General features: G+C 44.1%; 1 protein-coding gene across 3 annotated transcripts in view; it reads right to left on the bottom strand.

Annotated features, from left to right (window-relative positions):
* The window catches only part of MICU1 (mitochondrial calcium uptake 1), a 91,398-nt gene that overhangs the window by 58,522 nt on the left and 14,717 nt on the right, over nucleotides 1-18,159 (bottom strand). For all 3 annotated transcript variants that reach the window (XM_042818055.1, XM_042818053.1, XM_042818056.1), the window contains exon 4: nucleotides 5,830-6,001. In XM_042818055.1, the coding sequence (XP_042673989.1) occupies nucleotides 5,830-6,001 (172 nt within the window). The remainder of the gene's footprint in view (nucleotides 1-5,829; nucleotides 6,002-18,159) is intronic.

Below are 18,159 nucleotides of genomic sequence, written 5' to 3'. Positions count from 1 at the left end.
GCAGCAACACATCTAAAAAAAAAAAAAAAAAAAATGCTGGAAGGGTCCAAAATATCATAGAATCATAGAATTATAGAATCACCAAGGTTGGAAAAGACCTAAAAGCTCACCCAGTCCAACCGTTCACCTATTCCCAATAGCTCCCACTAAACCATGTCCCTCAACACAACATCCAGTCTTTCCTTGAACACCCCTAGGGTCGGTGACTCCACCACCTCCCTGGGCAGTCCATTCCAGTGCCTGACCACCCTTTCCGAAAAGTAATACTTCCTCACGTCCAGCCTGAATCTCCCCTGCCGTAGCTTGAAGCCATTCCCCCTGGTCCTATCACTAATGACACGAGAGAAGAGGCCGAGCCCCAGCTCACTACAGCCTCCCTTCAGGAAGTTATAGAGAGCAATGAGGTCTCCCCTGAGCCTCCTCTTCTCCAGGCTGAACATTCCCAGCTCCTTCAGCCTCTCCTCGTATGGCCTGTGTTCCATATCCTTCCTATGCTCAGCTTCTGGGCCACCAGAAAAACTGCAGGTGATCAGCTTGATGTCACAGGACTAAGAACAAACACTATGAGAATTAACTAGAGGAAAACTTTGCTTCCCCTCCATTATGAAGTACAAGGTGAAAATAATCCTGAAGACGCCTCAGTATTCATCCTAAACGTAACAAAGCACCAATAGCAAGTTTGTTAACCTAAAGCATCTCAGCATTTTCAACCAAACTCAGTGCTGAAGGGTGTGACTCCCGACTGGTGTATGAACTGATGGAAAAAAAGCAATCATCGAGATGGGAGAGAATTCCACTTCCACACTGAGAACTGGAAAAAAATCCCTTGGAGCCACAGCTGTTAGCTAATTCATTAACCTTTTTTTCCTTCTTTCCTACCACCTTGCCTAAAACCCACATTTGAAATGTTCCTCAATCAGCCCACTTGCTCATTTGTTTGTTTTTTGTTGCCAGTAGTGATTTTGTATCTAGAACTATTTTTCCCCAAGTGTACAGCTACAATTAAAGAAAACAGAAAGCTCTTATAAACAAAATCACTCCCTCTGAGAAAAAAAGGCAAGAAGACCCACGCTCTGTTCCATGCTAGAGCAGACGGCTTTCTTTGTTAGTTTGGCTTCTCATTTCTGCATTATAATAAACCATGTTTAGTCTGTTATGTACTTGAAGCCTTCAGTACTACTGGTCAAGAGCCACAGAATAAAACCAACAATCTGCTGGAAGACACCAGGCAAGATCAAGGGTACTGCCAAGTCATCTGTAGATCATTTACTACTTTGGTCCTCTTTCAGCTTTGTCCTTTAACCTTAACAACATTTCCACCCTGGTGTTTATCAGAAAGAAAGCAGCCTCTATAATCTGCCAAAGGGCTCATAATCCCCTGCCCAGGGAGCACAGAGCCTTTCCCCAGCAGGTGTTTTAGCTCAGCCCTCCAGTACCCTGCGCCAAGGGTATGCTGTGCTGACAGCAAGTCCCACCTGGCACCAGTGGTGATACTTGATGTAGCTGTGACATTATCTTAAGCCCTCCTTCCACTCTTCCTAGCACCAGGACAGCTAGATGGCCATGGCCACCCGGAACACAAGAACATCCCTACAACCAGTTTCCTTCCCTGCAGCCATCACAGGCAGTTCACAGAACCTCTCTCTCACCTCTCTCTCACCTTTGCACCCTACAGACTTAACAGAAAGTCCTCAAAGACAGCAATACTGGATGGAGTCCAACTTCCCTATTGCCTCTATACCTGTTCTGAGATCTTCCTAAGATGCTTCTCAGCAGGTCTGTGGCTGCCAACTGCTCTTGGTTTTAGAGCACGGGTCTTGCCACTGCTCTTCCCCAGTTGAAGGTACAAAGCCTGACAGTTGCCTCCTTACAGGAGGAGAGTCACTGCCAATTCTCCTACCCCTGCCTTGGGGAAATCTTCAAGGCCTCTGCTTTACTGCAGCAAGGCAGCTTACGTTCTGCATTCATTTCAGGCACAGCAACTTTCCAACACACCACTGCGGTTCCACACTGCATCCTCAAGACCATCATGATCACCTCTGGCAAGAGAAGCAGAGTGCCCCTTTACTACAGCAGCCCTCCCATTCCACTGACACGTACTGCAGAAGGCAAAGCTTCCCCAGCTGACTCCCAGGCACTCATGAGGATACAGTTATGAACACACAGCTTGAGAGCAGAGAAGATTCCACTCCTTCAAATGAGCTGCTGAACATCCCTGAACACAAGAATGCAGCAGGTGGAGGGCTGACCATCTTGTTTTGGATTCAGCCAGAGGAGTATCGGACAGAAAAGAAGCAAATGTAAGGGTTTTCTAATGGCACGTCTTCCTGAAAACGTACAAAGAATGATTTTGAATAACTCAATCTGGATCAAAAAGTGTCCTTCTAACACATCTTGTTTAGCATCCAACAGACCGTTCTCATCACAACTGCAATCACTTCTTCTCCACACTTCCCAGAGAAATGAGCTGCCTACACTGAACTCACCATCACCTCACTGCAGACACATGATCTCACTAACTGGCAAAAACTAGCCAGTATGCTGTACAACCCCTGACCACAGGGCTGGGCTGATCACAAAGGCAGCTCCAGAAAGGAGTGGCTGTGATCTGGCAAAGGGGAACAGCTCCCTTATTCACGATTCTGGAAAGTGGAAAGCAAGCATTAACAAGGATGCCCTGCCTATGACATATTAGGTGTGTTTTTCCTTTCCAAAGGAGAGAAAGAGCATTTATGTATGCACACACCCTGTTTGTGAGGTTTTTACACTAATTCTAAACAATCTTGACAAAACTATCCTATTCAAGCCTCTTCCCACAGCTGTATTGCCAAAACATTCCAGGTACACTCCTGGCAAAGTACACATCCATATAAGCTTCCTTCCCCTGTTCCATAGAACCACAGAACTGTTTGAGTTGCAAGGGACCTTTAACGGCCATTTAGTCCAACCCCTCTGCAATGAACAGAGACACCTACAGTTCCAGCAGGCTCTGTCCAGCCTCACCTTGGGTTTCTAGAGGGATGGAGCACTACCACCTCTCTGGGCAACCCACTGTACTGGCCCTGGATGCAGTGGAGACCAGCCAAAAATGGTAGACTTGTCCCCAGAGAACTTCAGTCTCCTGCAGCAAGGGGCCCCCAGACAGTATGCAGCTAGAAAGGAAAAGTCCCTCTTTGACATTTCTTTAAAGAGCACGGAGAAGACAGATGAGCCAGTGATCCCTATTGCTTTACAAAACTGAAGCTGCTGTTGGGACTGTCACGTTTATGCTAAGCCTTGGGTTAAAAGGAAAAAAAATATCCCACACAGACACAAAAATAAAGCTCTAAATTAACATCTCTATTCACTTCCAGAGCATCACTGAGGCCTCCCTGACTACAGAGAAAAGGATCTCTGGCAGTCCAGCTTCATTGCACACCCCAGGCACACTAACTAGGTAGATTAATTATTGTTTGTTTTCATGGAGTTTCCTGCTGTAACACACACCAAGTCTCAGCAGAATTACTGCTCCCGAGGCAGCATACCTGCTGGACCCAGCAACTGCTGTACACAAATCTCCATAAAGCATGGAAGATCTCTAACAAACAATAAATCAACCTGCTTGTGTGATGTACAACGTGCTTGTTAACCTCTGAACGATGAAAGCCCTTAAACCACCTTTTCCTTTTCTGCCCCACACAGCACACACCACAATGGCACACGCTCTGGACGAGTCACACCAGCCCTACACCCAAAGATTTGTACTGCAGTTTCCTCCTCACTGAATCTCTGTCCAAAACAGCAGTGTCACTTCTCATCTATTATTTCACCGCTGATCAGCTTCATTAGAAACAACACTGGGATAAGAAACAAGCGTTGAAAATTAAGCTTAATTGAAAGCATTTTTCTCAAGGAAAACTCCCACGCTATTTTCAATTAATTACATGAAAAGCTGGGAAATTTTTTATTGCACTTTTGCTTTTTGTTTTACTGAACATACAGAAGAGCCAGGCATTTCCTGGGCGCTACACCCAACTGATGGGGAGCAGGATGCCCTGGGAACAGCCCTGTGTGAGTCAGGAGCTGGGCACACCTTCCTCTGCCATCAGAACACCCAGACAGACTGACTCACTGCTCCAGCACCAAGCACCCACCCCCACTGGGTCTGCTCAGCCACAGAGCGCAGCGCCTGGGAGGCCACTGTTTCCATCGTGCATTTAATGAAGCAGAAGCAAGACCAGCACTTGGTTCAGAAAAGGTACACCTGGTTTTCAGGCTGGAGAGAAAAGGGCCTGCATTTGAAAGATTGTGAGATCTGTTTTAACCTGTACTCTTCCCACTGAAGCTGCTGCTCCCAAGTCAAGCAGGCTGCACGCTGTTCCCAACAAACCCCTTTGGAACCCTCCATGCCTGGCTCCTGTCTTACTTGGAAGCACAGCCACATTCCTCCTGCCTATTATGGGAAGGAAGGAGCTGCTCAGCACAGGCACTGTCTCCTAACAGCTCACTGAAAGTCCTAGCTTGCAAGAGAACATTCCCTGGCTTCTTCAGCCAAAGCAACCAACCATATAAGAGGGCTCAATCACTACACAATATATTAAGACACGTTCTTTCTGAAAAATAAAAGCATGTGTGAAGGTGAATCACATTTCTGCTCTTTGCAACCTGCCTCCATCTGCCCACAGTGAAGAAATAATCTGTTTTTCTTGAGTGGTACTGGCACAAGTGAAGCCTCTGCTGAGGCTGTCAAGCTACCTGACCATGAATTGACAAGAAAAATAATAAGAGGAGCTGGGAATTCATATTCCCTGGACAATTCTGAAAAGCTCCATGCAGTACCTTGCAACATAAATTCAGACCAGAATGTCACAACAGGGAAAGTTCACAGCGCCAAACATCACATGGCAACCAAAACTTGTGTAATCTAATCACAAAGAGAATAAGATTCAGCAACCTCAAACAAAAGTTACAGCACTTTTTTTGGTTGTCGTCTGCTTTTTCTGGTTTTTGCTTGTTTATTCTTTTTTATGAAAAGCTGTTAAGCTATGACTATCCACAATTTAACACAATGTGATGCAGCCTCCAGGGTAAGGACTTAAAATAATCACCAGAAACAAATTATACAGAGAAGGAATTGTGAAAAGCATGTACTACCATTGTCCTCTTTGGCACTGCAGAGATATTAAATCATCAAACATAGCCCAATAAAACTGACATCCAGACAGGCTTAAAAAATAAAATACTGCAGCCTGCCAACTCTCAGTTACAGGACATTCCATCAGGCCAAATTGTACATCCTGTAATAACAGCATGCTTACAGATAGCACCAAACCAGGCAGACACTTCTGAACAGCCCAAAGCTCTTGGGATTACCCACCAGCAAAAGCAGGTCACAAGCTGACGATACAACTCATTACTCAAACTTTTCTCCTCTTAAGAGCACATCTCATACGAAAATTAAATAGGCACAGCAGACAAACAGGATGCTTGCAGGTTTAAAGCCATTCACTGGTTCCCTATTCTGCATTCACCACCCCAGCAGCTATGAAGCAGAGAGCCATCCCTCAGACATCCAACAGGAGGGAAGCAAAGGGGTGCTGAGATTCAGAGGCTCTGTAAGCTGTACTTCCCAAAAAGGCAGGTTTAAATTTCAAGAAACTCGAAGGTATCACGTGAGGAAAGGAGGTTCCCAAAATAGAACGGCCATTTTAGAAAACAAAGACAAGCACAGCCCAGAAGCCGGAACGTCAGTCAGTGCTATATTAGAGATGAATAAAGCGTTCTGCAAGTTCACCCCATTTTTCCACTGCCATGCAATTGCTGCAGGTTTAACGTAACCAAGTTTCTCACCTTACGATCCCTGAAGCCAGAACACTTCTTCTTCTTCCCTTCTGGCTGAGACTGCTCACTGCCCGACGCCACGGCCTTCCCGCCCTCATCGCTCTCCCCCTCCTCCTGGTGCTTCACTTTCCCACCTGGCTCTGCCCTTGAGCCACGGTTCACAGAGTCTTCTGCATAGGCCCTGCAGCGAGCAAAAAGAAAACGCAGTTCAGAAAGTTAATGAGAGGACAATTGGGAAGAGCACACCGTCATTCCTCTAGCCCTAAATTCCACCACTTTCCCAAAAAAACCTGAAGGATTCAGAAAGAACAGGATCTCCATTTCAGCATTTTTTTATTTTTTTTTTTAAATCTCCAACAATCAACAGGCTTTTTTATGTCTCTTTTCTACCAACTCCTCTAAATCCCAATATTTTGGGATCTGCAACAACAGAAACTGGAGTTACTTATCTTCACACTAGAGGCTCTCTATGGACAGGACAAAGAAAGGACCCTCTCTAGTGTCAAACAAGATCATCAGCAGCCCTGTCTGTAGCCAAGGCACTACTCAAAGTCTCACTGTCCAAGCAACATGCAGAACAACCAGCTAACAGTATGGTTAAACAGAAATACGATCCACCCACAAACCAGACAAGGCCACATCTTTCCTACACCTTATCTGTAAGGCAGTTAATAACCAGAGCTCGGACCACATCAACCATCAAAAGTGTTACAATCACTACACACATGTTAACTTATCACAAACTTTGTAGCTAACAGTTCGGTTAAACTTACCCTTTCTGAGGGCTCTAACAGCTTGGGCAGCCATCCCAGCCTGCCTGCAACTCCAGCTAAGGTACCATTACTTCTGTGTTCCTGGGGATTTACTTTGGACTAATCACACATACAGGGCTCACACACAGCTGGGTGCTGCTCATTAGACAGCAGCCAGCAAAGGAAGACTGGTGCTTTGTGCTCCCTGCAACCACAAACATGATTATTTACAGCAGCATGACTTGGTTAAAAAAAAAAAAAAAAAAAAAAAAAAAAAAAAAAAAAAAGCTGCCTTTTGAGGAAAACAAAAGCTAAACAGGATTTTGGAATCTCAAGCTTCAAGCAAAAGGCTCTGCTTGTTTCATCCTACCAGCTTCCCAACAAATAGACACGGGATGCAAAATAGATAGAAGCTCCAGCAACACAGAGCTTTGCAACAACCTCAGCAGGTCACATTCCAAGAAGAAACAAAGCAGGTTCTCCTTCAATTAATTTAGATGCTATGAAGGTAAACAACTCTCTCCTTACTAACATTCAATAATTCACCAAGTTATAGTATAGCATTAATTTCTAAGGGCCAAACAACTCCCAAACTTCTGCCATGGGAAAAACTTACCCATGGAAAACTAACAACTTTATAGAACAAGCTCCCAAAGAGCGTGCTTCAGAACACAGAGGATCACTGTGAAAGCAAGCTAATTTTTGTTCACATTGTGGTAACTACTGCAGCAGACTACCAAAAGCACTCCAACAGCTGCCACCAAGTGCCCAGCACTGCTTTGAACACAATAGCCCACTATCCTACAGCTGGGTAAAGCAGTTCAGAGAATTCTAGTTCTGAAGTGGGAGAGAATACATCAAATATAACACTGGGAGAGCTTTATTTAATATAAAACACACAAGAGCTTGGTGAAGAAGTGTACTAATGAAGCCTCTTTGCACAAAAAGGAGAGTAACGTGCCAGCCTATGCTTTCTGAAAAGGTCCTGAGGCTTTAAGTATCACCATCTGTAAGACTTCCACTGAACCACACCTGGTTCCAACTGCACAGCAGTTGGACAATGTGGGGAGCAGACCAGTGAGCACACACTGTTTCATTCTGGCCAATGCACAGCTGGCTCCAGCTGAGACTCCAGCAGCAGTGCTAACGAGGAAAGCCCTTCTCTGCAGGCAGGACATCAGCCCCAGGCAGCTCAAAGAGGATCCCTTGGGACAAGGTTCTGGGGACAAAAAAAAGCAGTAAAAAATGATTGCAGGTATATACAGCTAAGCTACTCCATATTAAATGTGCCAGAGGAGAGCTGTCTCAGGAAGATTTGCTCTTGTAACACTTGACTGACAGCAAAGCAGGGAAGGGATAAATAAAACTTACAAATCAAACATTTTCAGCAAAACCTACGCGTTCCTTCAATCCATCTTGCTGTCAAGCTAGTTGGCTACTGTGATGCAGACATAGGCTCTTCAAACACAGTAGGCTCCCCATCCTCCCTCCCCCCTTCTAGTTTGTCTCAGTAATTAACTCTCCTCTACAGATGGATCACCTTCTCACCATACATGCAAGATGAAATATGAGAATAAAAGCAGAATTCATTGCCTACTTCACAAGCACGGTTGCAAACAGTATCTGTTATTCCTTGCCTCCAGGCCACAGTCAAAACTACTCACCAAATAAGGATCTGCTCCCCACGTACACCTACAGTGAGGTATTTCATGTCCTGCATAATCCCCCTCTGTTTCAAATCTTGGCTTCCATCACCTGCAGCGTCCATTCTGCACCCATATCAAGGAGTCCTTCAGAGCAGACACCAGCACAGGCAAAAGAATACCTCAGTTCCAGAACTACACCTTGCTACACTGCCACCAAGACTACAGCCTCTTTTGGCCACAGCCACTTGCCAGTTGTAACCTTGTTTCCATTCCCCTGCTCAAGTCAGCATGCCAGCTCTTCAAAATCAGCAAGAGCAGGCCTGCTGCTACAACTTCTATGCAAAGGGGGGGACAAAAGTGATCAAGACCCACTTCACTGCACACCAAGATGCCAATCTTCTTCCACTTAGCCTGCTTGTCCTAGATGCAAGCTGCCAGGCTTGGAACCTTCTGGTCTCCTTAGGGTTTTTCCTCCCTGCTGAACAAATTTGAAGGCAAAAAGTATTTCTCACCTACCTAGTACTCTCTTAACTCTTAGAGAAAGCCAACAATCAAGCTTAAGACAGCATTCATCTGCATCAAGGGAAGATCCTTAGTTACCACAGTGGGTTTACTCAGTGCTAGCTCTGCAAATCATTCTTCAAGAAAGCCAAACACACGCAACCATAGGATCTACATCCAAGAAGGATCCTGAAATTTGTACCAGGGACTGGAAAAAGGCTCCAGTTGCAGCCTTCCCATTTAAAGAAGTTACAACCCCTCCTTTTGAAGAGCTTTTCCGGAGTTTCTAGATAAATCAAAAGCATTTTGAAATAACAAAGTTTTGTGCCAGAGACAACAGTGCTCAGTTATTCTAATCCCAAAAGCAGCACGAGTATTCAGCTACCAGATATTAAATAGGCTCAGAAGGAAACACGTAATCTAACTGACTTGGGCATTCAGGTGTCAGCAAAGACCACAGAAGCAGGGGAGATGAATCCTGCCTGACAGATGCACTCTTCAGTAGAACAGAGCCACAATACTCCTCGCATACAAACATCCTATCTGGAGACATCTCTGTGAGGTTTAAAGCCACTCCAGGCTTTCATAATGAAATGCAAGAGCAAGCTTTGTCTGGTTTGGATACAAGAGACAAAAATACGCATCCTCCAATAATGGAGAGACTAAGTGAGAAGCTGTCTCATCTTCAGCTCCACCACAACCAATGATTAGTAAGATACTAACCTAAAATGATGAATATCAAAGCCCAGTTTTTCAGGACTTTCTTTCCCACAGAACTTTTTACTTTTTTACTCCCTTATTTTCCGAAGCATTTAATATTAACACAAGTCAACACAACTAATTTGTGGCCAGAACTGTAATGAAAACATGACAATATTAAGACAGGCTCCAGAGACTAATAATTAGATTGAGGAGATGGCTCTTGGACACCAGCCATAGCCCAAAATAGATCCAAGAGTATAAGGAAAGAGCAGCACAGTCTGTGAGACATGCACACCCTTCCTTCCACCCCAGCCAGCACCAGGCACATCCCTGCTGAGGGCCCATTCACAGCCTCTGAAGGGGCATTCAAAGAAAGGCTGGACGAAACCTAGAGAGCAGCAGAAATAGTTAAGAGCCCAGAACAGCATGGGAAAACTTGACCTAAAGTCATCAGGTTGCTATAAAAAAAAAAAAAAAAAAAAAAAAAAAGAAAAGGAAGACGAGATAACTGCAATATGTATAAAACAGCTGCTGCAGGGTTTGTTGGTCTGCTAAGGACAGGACAAGCAGCAGATGTGCTTTGGGACACCATAAGGTTAGAGATTTGTACGCTAGAGAAAAAGGGAAAAGCATGTGTTTACATACATGCACACACAACTGTGTAAAGTGAGGAGAGGAAAGCAGTAGAATAGCTGTGGGAGAGCATTTACTCCATCTCTGCTCTTCGTTCACCAGTAAATTGCTAAAAATAGGCAAGACAGCTGCCTTTCAGGACCAGGCTGGAGGCACGCAGCCTTGTCTTGGCAGCAAACGAGCTGACAGCACACACTCCCTCCCACTCCCTTTACTCTGGGGGCTGGCACCAACATGCAATGCAGATGGACAGGCAGAGTGCGAGTACCTCCTCTAGAGCCCCCTCTGAAGGAGACTGCTGTGAAGAAGGTGAACCTGAACTGTTTTGGGTCACTCTTACCAGCTAACTCAGCTCATGCAGGATAATGTGCCACTCCTCAGAGACATCTTCCCACCAGCCTGCAGAGGAAAATAATTGCTTTGGAAAAGGTTGTCAACCCTACTGACACGCTGGAGGCATCCCGCTGATGTTACCCTTATGAACTGTAAATCTCTGCACCGTAAGTTCTTGAGCCAGGAAACACTGCTTATGATTCCAAGCAGAGCTCACCAAGTGGCAGACAGGAAGGTGTCCCCGGGTTGCAGCTGACTGATGCACATGGCCACAGCTCAACTACATCTGCCACAGAAAAAAAGCCAAGCCTGAAGCCACAAGCCTGTGTTCTGCACCTCTCTGGTGTACTGCTCACCTGAGCCTCTCTTTATCCAAACTGTACTTTAAACATCAACAAGCTCAACAGCTCCTTCCCAAAGAAGATTACAGCTGCTTTCACTCAGTGCTGCAGCTCCCCTTGAGCCTGTCCCTGGGCATTCAGACAGCATGGTCAAGAGGGCCAGGTAATCCTATAAAGCTGCAAGGTGGGTGGAGACTGCAAGAAGCACAGGAACTCAGATCAGAGCTGGCATTCCATCCTCCACTCCTGGTCCTCTCAAAAGACAGCAAGCTCACCACAGATCACAGCTGTCAGACAGATGTTGCTTTCAAGAAATAAGAGTATCTTACATTGGAGAGTAAGGAAGGCAAAGCATTCTCCAACTCCACAGACTTTTTAAGGGGCCCCACATAAGGACAGAACATACTAAAGGCAATATGAACCCAGCTTCTTCAGGCTGAAAGTTGAGCCAGATCACAGCCTAAGAATACAATTATCAACTGCTGAAAACAGTTTTATTGGATGTTTAAAGCTTACACTCAAGGATGAGAAGGACACAAAAATTACAACTTAACTTTGAAAGCAAAGGCTGTAGAAACAGGGTAACAAAAAACAGGAAGGACAAGGCAACAATGTTAGACATACTTAGTATAAATCAAAAGCTAAGTACTGTACATAACCAGTAAGGGGCACAAACATCCAAGCAGGGGATAATACCCAACAGAATATATCTTTTTACTGTCAAAGTTGTCAAAAACAACAGGAGCATGTAATAAATGAAGATTGTTCACTGTGTAACTGGAAGTGACAGACCTATGAAAACAGCAAGTGTTCACTTTGAAACATCATGGCTTATATTCTCTGTATCCTGACATTCTCAGGAGAGCAGAGACTTTCTCCACTTAAATGGGGCTAAGATTGACCTTACAGAGCAGCACTGTAGGCATGTATTTCTACCTTCCTGCAAGAACCTGAGGCTTAGTTTTAATAAGAGCTGGCCAAGACCTTGTACCTGGCTGTCATGGATACTCAATAAGCTTTAACTTGGTGTTAATCATATTTGAAAAGACCAACAGGGCAATGGGTGCAATGACAGATTTGTTATTTAGGCTTTTTAGTTACAGGACTGTAAAGAATATAGTGACAAGGGTTTATAGAAAGCAAGTCTTATGCTAAACAGATGTCATTTCTTGATGAGATTACCAGCATTGCTGTAATAAATCCAAGTTCCCATGTACATTTCATTTACTATTAAATGATACTGTGATGAATAAGCCAGACAAAAATCAACATTGCACATTCAATAGATTAAAAAGAGGTGAATAACATATCTATACATTAACATTTGATCATTGAGTGGGTGAGCTTCTCCCCAGTTGTGATAAGGGCAAATTCCTGGCCTTGTGCCATCTTCTAGTAATGATCTCAAGGACAAAGTCATTGAGTGCCTTGCCATCCATCAGCAGAGACTGACAGCTTCACTCTGCAAGCTGAGCACAAGCCAGCACACAACACCCATGAAGATGGCCAAAGAGCAAGGGGAATGTCTGGGAACAACAACAGATGTGTCCGCAAGACTGGTTTCATATGCCCTAGAACATGTGTGAGTACAGGAATCTCACATCAAGGCTCAATGTTACACACTGCTCCTGTTCAGCACTTCAGGGAAGCTGTCTGCATTAGGTCTATTCTCACCTCCAGCAATCACATGCTTTATTTGCATGGCAGCACTACTCATTTAGCAGTCACATTACATACACCAAATATACACTTAAAATACTGATGTGATCAGTGACTTTCAGTATTTACATGCTCTGAGTTTCTCGACAGTATTTAGTTTCTCTACAGACAGACAAGTCAGGTTTCTTGAATAATGTTAAATATCAACATAAGTCTATTGATCCAAAGACCACTATTTTTCATCAAGCTTAATGAGCCCATACTGATAATTAACCACTGTTAAGAAATTTTAGGCAAGCACCCAGTCTTCTGGTTGTTGACATGTTGACAATTGACATGAATTCTCAGCAACATCTGTGTTCCAAGCCATGAAGTGAAAATTTACTACAACATTAATCACTGCAGCATCTGGTTTTATTCTGCCAGCTACAAGCTCAGTCCTACAAAGCAAGAAGAAATTGGTGAGCCCACTCACGTGCACTGAGAAAGGCACATTTCCACACCAGAGCACTTTATAGGCACCCAACACGCAGCACTTGTCTTCATGATCCTGCTTTTCAATCCATCTTCATTTCCATTAGGAGGACATGAGAACAGGAGAGCAAATATAGAGCTCAGGTAAGTGGTGTTGCCTGAGTGCTGAACTTATTTAATAGAGTTTAGAAATGAAGACTAACTTCAGCAAAACAGTGGGGAAGAAAGTTAAAAAAATGTTCCAAGAATCTGATGGATGACTTTAATGCAAGATGGAGTTATTTAAATGCAGCAAAGATGTTATTGCTTTTGATACTTGAAAGACTCTGCAGTCTGACTCAGTGGCAAAGAAATAAAGATTTGAGATCCCTTCCGAGGGAAATGAGGTTGCTTCAGGCTTCTTGTGGTCTTCAGACAGCAAGGGAAGATCACAGGAGGGCAGCCAGAGACAGGAGAACAAATTTCAGGTCATGCAGTTGTCACATCTGGAAGCCCAAAGAATGTCACATCTGGGCCCACTGCTGGCTCTCCAGCTTGTGAGGTGTTCACAGTAGTACCGATGATTTCAGCCTCCCTCCCCACAGACTCAGTCTTCAAAGTCCAGAGAGCAGCTGGGATCATCAGGAGGTGGAAGAGGCTGAACGGCTTGGGAAAGGTGACAGCAGTGACAAGACTGGACCCTAAAGCTGAGAGAATTGACACTATTTACACATCAGGAATTAAAGCTGGATGGTACTTGCACTGTATTAATCCTAAATCTCACAGTTTGTGCTTCCTCTACTGAGCCAGAAAATCATTCCCTTCATTGTGCTCCTAAACTGCTTTGTTTCCTGAAGAGACGCTGCTTTCCAGATAAGTGCTGGAGGACAACAGGGCACTGCACGGGATGCAGACAAGGTGAGTGGGAGCCAACAGTTATTCAGTCTAAAGGAAAGGCAGCTGGGAACTCTGCCACCAGAGGGCACCCACATTGTTTTTAAAGAAAGAGTAAAAAGGGCAACTTAATCAACATGAGAGATCTACAGTTCCAACAATGCCTGTCTGTGTAATGAGAAAGAACTCTAAGTGTCGCCTTGTAGAAGCAGCAGTCTCAATACATATTCCTTCTTGCATTGCCAGCAGGCTTCCCTGCACAAACCACAGATTTGATTTGCTGTGCCACATTTAAATACGATATTACAGACACAGCCACCCAACTGCACGGCTCTGCAAGTTCAGGACTACACCTTTGCACAGTTCAGCTGGGGTCACTCCCCGCAGCGTAGTTCAGATGTTTTCCTAATTCGCTCACTTGGGCTCATTTCCTGGCATCAGATTCTTTCCTTGCACCAATGCTCATGGGTAAAAATAATGAAGCCAAAAGCCACCCGAAAGGACACAGTGCTCTTTCAAGACACCGCTCATAGATCAATGCACTTTCAAGCTTCAGAGAAAATCCCTCAGTGCAGCAATCCCAAGGAGAGTCCCTTAAGGCTGTCGTTTGTCACTGTGAGAGTTAAAAGATGGAGCAGAGCTCTTAAAAATAGCATAAAGAGGGTAGCACCTACAGATTTTACATCTTCTTTCTCCTGCATCAGGTCAAGTGGTACCTGAGGCAGCTGCAGCTACAAAACAGGTCTCTCTCCTCCTGACTATGATTTATATGAAATGCTTTGTTTCGCTAAAGCATAAAGTCACTTCCAGCTGGCATAAGGTATTTCCAGCAATTTTTTTTATTAAAAATGTATTCTAAGCAAATTACTCTAAAACTCCTAAGACTCCACTGGAGAAAAAGTAATGCATTCTTAAACAGTTTGCTAAGGGATGATCTAAGCTTCAAAATTAATTCCAGAAGTATTGAGGGAAAAGCCACACAAGGAAGACAAGGAGTTGTGAAGGTTAACATATCAAGGAAAGCAACAAAGAAAGGGTGTCCCCTACAGAGCACATTCTGGGGAAGCAACTAGAGAATTGATACTGCATAGCCCAAGGAGAAAAGGGTGAAGGGAGGGAGGATAAAGTTGAAACTAATTCTCAGCCTATTTCAGTAGAGGTGGCAACCAGCACCTGAAGAGCTCAGTTTGCCAACGAGGAACAGAGACTGAAAAACAAGAACTTGTAACAGAATGAAGATACACCAACACAGCTGGGAGGCAGGTACCTCACACTTAATTGCTTTAACTTACACAGAGGACGGGGCAAGAAACAGAACAAGCAAAGAATAAAAACAAAAGAATGTGTCAGACAAACATGCTGGTAGTAAAGAAACCCATTACTAGAGTTCCAGGGAAAGACAAAGACCTTGCCCCCAGCACTAACATACTTGCAGAGGATAATACAGCACAGCTGTATTCAATCAGGAACAGCCCCAGCAACACTTCTTGCAGCGATCCTTCTGCACCCCCAGAGCTACCTCTGCTCACCCATGTCATTCAGCACTGGGTTGACCATACTGACAAAGCTTTAGCACCAAAACCCCAATGTAAGGTCTTCCAGCTGCTCACAGACTGAGCCAAGATGTTGTGTGCTATCAAGATAACAGTGGCCAGTTAGTACTGACCTGGTATTTGGAAGCACAAAGAATAAAAATCTTACAAGGCTATTGGTAATACTTTCTTGCAATCGTTAAGCTTGCTGCAAGCTAAGGTTCAGTAGTTCCCATCCATATATTAATGCCTTATTCAGATCAGCCAATGACTGCACCGAGATTTATTTCAATTAATTCAGTTCATTATACTAATACCTAGCTACTTAATTGCTTCTGTTGTCAATTGGAAATCCCTTGGGTTTAAGTTATTGCTCAGAAAGAGTAAACTTCATTAGTCTTCCAAGCCCTGTTATTTGCACCGGCAAAGCATACTCCACCACTGCAGAACTGAGCAGCATTAGCTACTTGTACTGTGTAATTATTTAGATGATATATACCACCAAAGGCAGCAAGAGCTCCCTCTGCAAGAGCAGAAAGCCCAAGGATCACAACGGATAACATGCAGAGGGCCACATGCCATGAACCTGGGCAGATCTGACCAACAACACACCCACCCAGCCCCACACTTAGGAATTCTGCCCCATCTCACGTTACACAGCCACTGGGGTTCAGGTACACCTTCTCAACTCTTGACTTCTACCCTTGGATGGGCTTGCTCATCCCAGCATTCACTTCTGATGACACCCAGAGCACACCCTGCACAATTCATCCAAAATGTATTATTTCAGGCCACATGTGAGATTCAGAAGAATCACCTGAGAAATCATGTGTCCTCATACTGCTAAGCAGCAAGGGTGAGTTCAGATACAGGCATCACCACCTGAGTCCCTTTTTTGCAAGCTATCTTGTCATCAGAAATACAAACAATCTGTTAGGAATCAACAAGTTGTGGGGTTTTTTTTTTGTACAAGCAGTGGTCAGAGATTCAGTGCTCCTTTCAAAAGGTAATCAAGCAGCATTAGGACATTCACACACAGCTCTATGCAGAGGACAAGAACTACAAACTCTGTTCATTACTACTCTTCCTCTAATACTGCATCCTCCTACAAAGCTAGTCCAAGAAGCGTAACATTTTCAACAGCTTCTTGATGTAGTCTATATCTTCATGCTTTAACTCTTAAAAAAAAAAAAAAAGATTTAAGGAAAGCAACAAGAGTGAGACATCCCACAGAAGTGTCATCTTAAAAGAAAATGTCACTGACAGCCTGCAGAAGAGTATCACTTAGTGCCTTCCTCCCTCAGAGAGTAACTAAGCATCCCAGCTGTGTCACCCACCGAAGGGACATCAAATCTTTGTGATGCTAGGAGAGCTACGCTTGGGAAGCACTGGACCCCACAGCACCCAACTGTGCAGCACAGCAAGGTTTCCCCCACCAACAGAAGGGCGGTTGCTCAGCTGAAGGAAAACAAACACTGTATGATTGGTACAGCAAACCTACTGCTCCAACAGAACTGGTTACACAGACAGCCCTAACCTGGCTCCCAGTATTTAATAAATCAGAATAATTCACTAACATAAATATGGGCACTCAAACAGACGCACACTTCCATTTTCTCTGCAGTATGCAAGCAACATTTTCAGTGACATTTGTTTAATCCCCACACTCCAGCTGGATGCATATTGTATTTACCTTCTATAACTAATTCATTATACTTACTGCTGCTTACAGTAATGACCAAAAATGTCATTGGGAATGCTTTGTACTCACCTATATTAATACTTACACTCTATTAGCCACCTAATTTATGTATTCTGAAATGCAAAGAAAACTTGGAGTTTCTCATCTGTCATTTATTTGGACACAGCTAAAATGTTTATTTAAAAGTCTGTTTAAAAGTCCTACAGATGTTGCAGAAAATATTTTATGCAAGTATCAGTTTTGTTCCTCATCTTATTTAACAGTTGTATGTCAAGTCATTATATATTACCATGAGCCTGGATAAACTTCTGTTCTACGATTACACTGTAGATTTACTGAATAGCACAAAGGAAAAGAAATCGTCAAATGTTTTGCAAATTTTTTTTCAAAGAAAGCAAAGAGCAAAGAAAAAAGAAAAAAAAATCACAGCAAGCAACTTTCTCCAAATTAATTAGGAGATCACAGGCCACGCTGCTCCAAAGATGCAGTCCATCTGCTTTATCTGATGCTTATCAGTGCCCTCAGCTAAGCAAGGTCACACCTGGTGACAGAACCCAGAGGTCTCAGGAGTATCTGGGTACTCCAAGAGCTAGAAAATCACTTCTGCAGATAACACCTGACTAGCACTCAGCATACGATTAGCAGCTCCATTCAGGAAGCACCATCTTCCTGATGAAATGTAACAATTTGCTGTTTTTAAAAAATAGAAGCAGATCTGCTGCAGGAGAGAGTTCATACAATTGTTAAGAGTTGTAAGGGACCCTTAAAGGCCATCTGGTGCAACCCGCCCTGCAATGAACAGGGGGATAACCACAGCTCCATCAGGAGCTCAGAGCCCTGGTCCAGCCTGACCTTGGCTGTCTCCAGGGCTGGGGCACCACCACCTCTCTAGGCAGCCTGTGCCAGTGCCTCACCACCCTTATTGTAATGTATTTCTTCCTTATATCCTCTGTAAATCTCCTGTTCTGGTTTGAAACCATTTTTTCTTGTCCTATCATAGAAGATCCTGCTAAACTATTCTTTTCTTTCTTACAGCCCCTTTCAATACTGACAGGCTGCTATGAGCCTTCTCTTCTCCATGCTGCACAGGCCCAGCTCTCAGCCTGTCCTCACACAGATGTCTTCCATTTCTTGGATCAGGTTTGTGGCCCTTCTCTGGACACACCCCAACAGTTCCATGTCTCTCCTACA

This window comes from Centrocercus urophasianus, unplaced genomic scaffold (assembly GCF_019232065.1).
Source record: "Centrocercus urophasianus isolate 14NV4802_14NV808 unplaced genomic scaffold, USGS_Curo_1.0 seq_17, whole genome shotgun sequence".
Taxonomy (NCBI): domain Eukaryota; kingdom Metazoa; phylum Chordata; class Aves; order Galliformes; family Phasianidae; genus Centrocercus; species Centrocercus urophasianus.
This window is presented reverse-complemented; position numbering and strand designations above follow the sequence as displayed.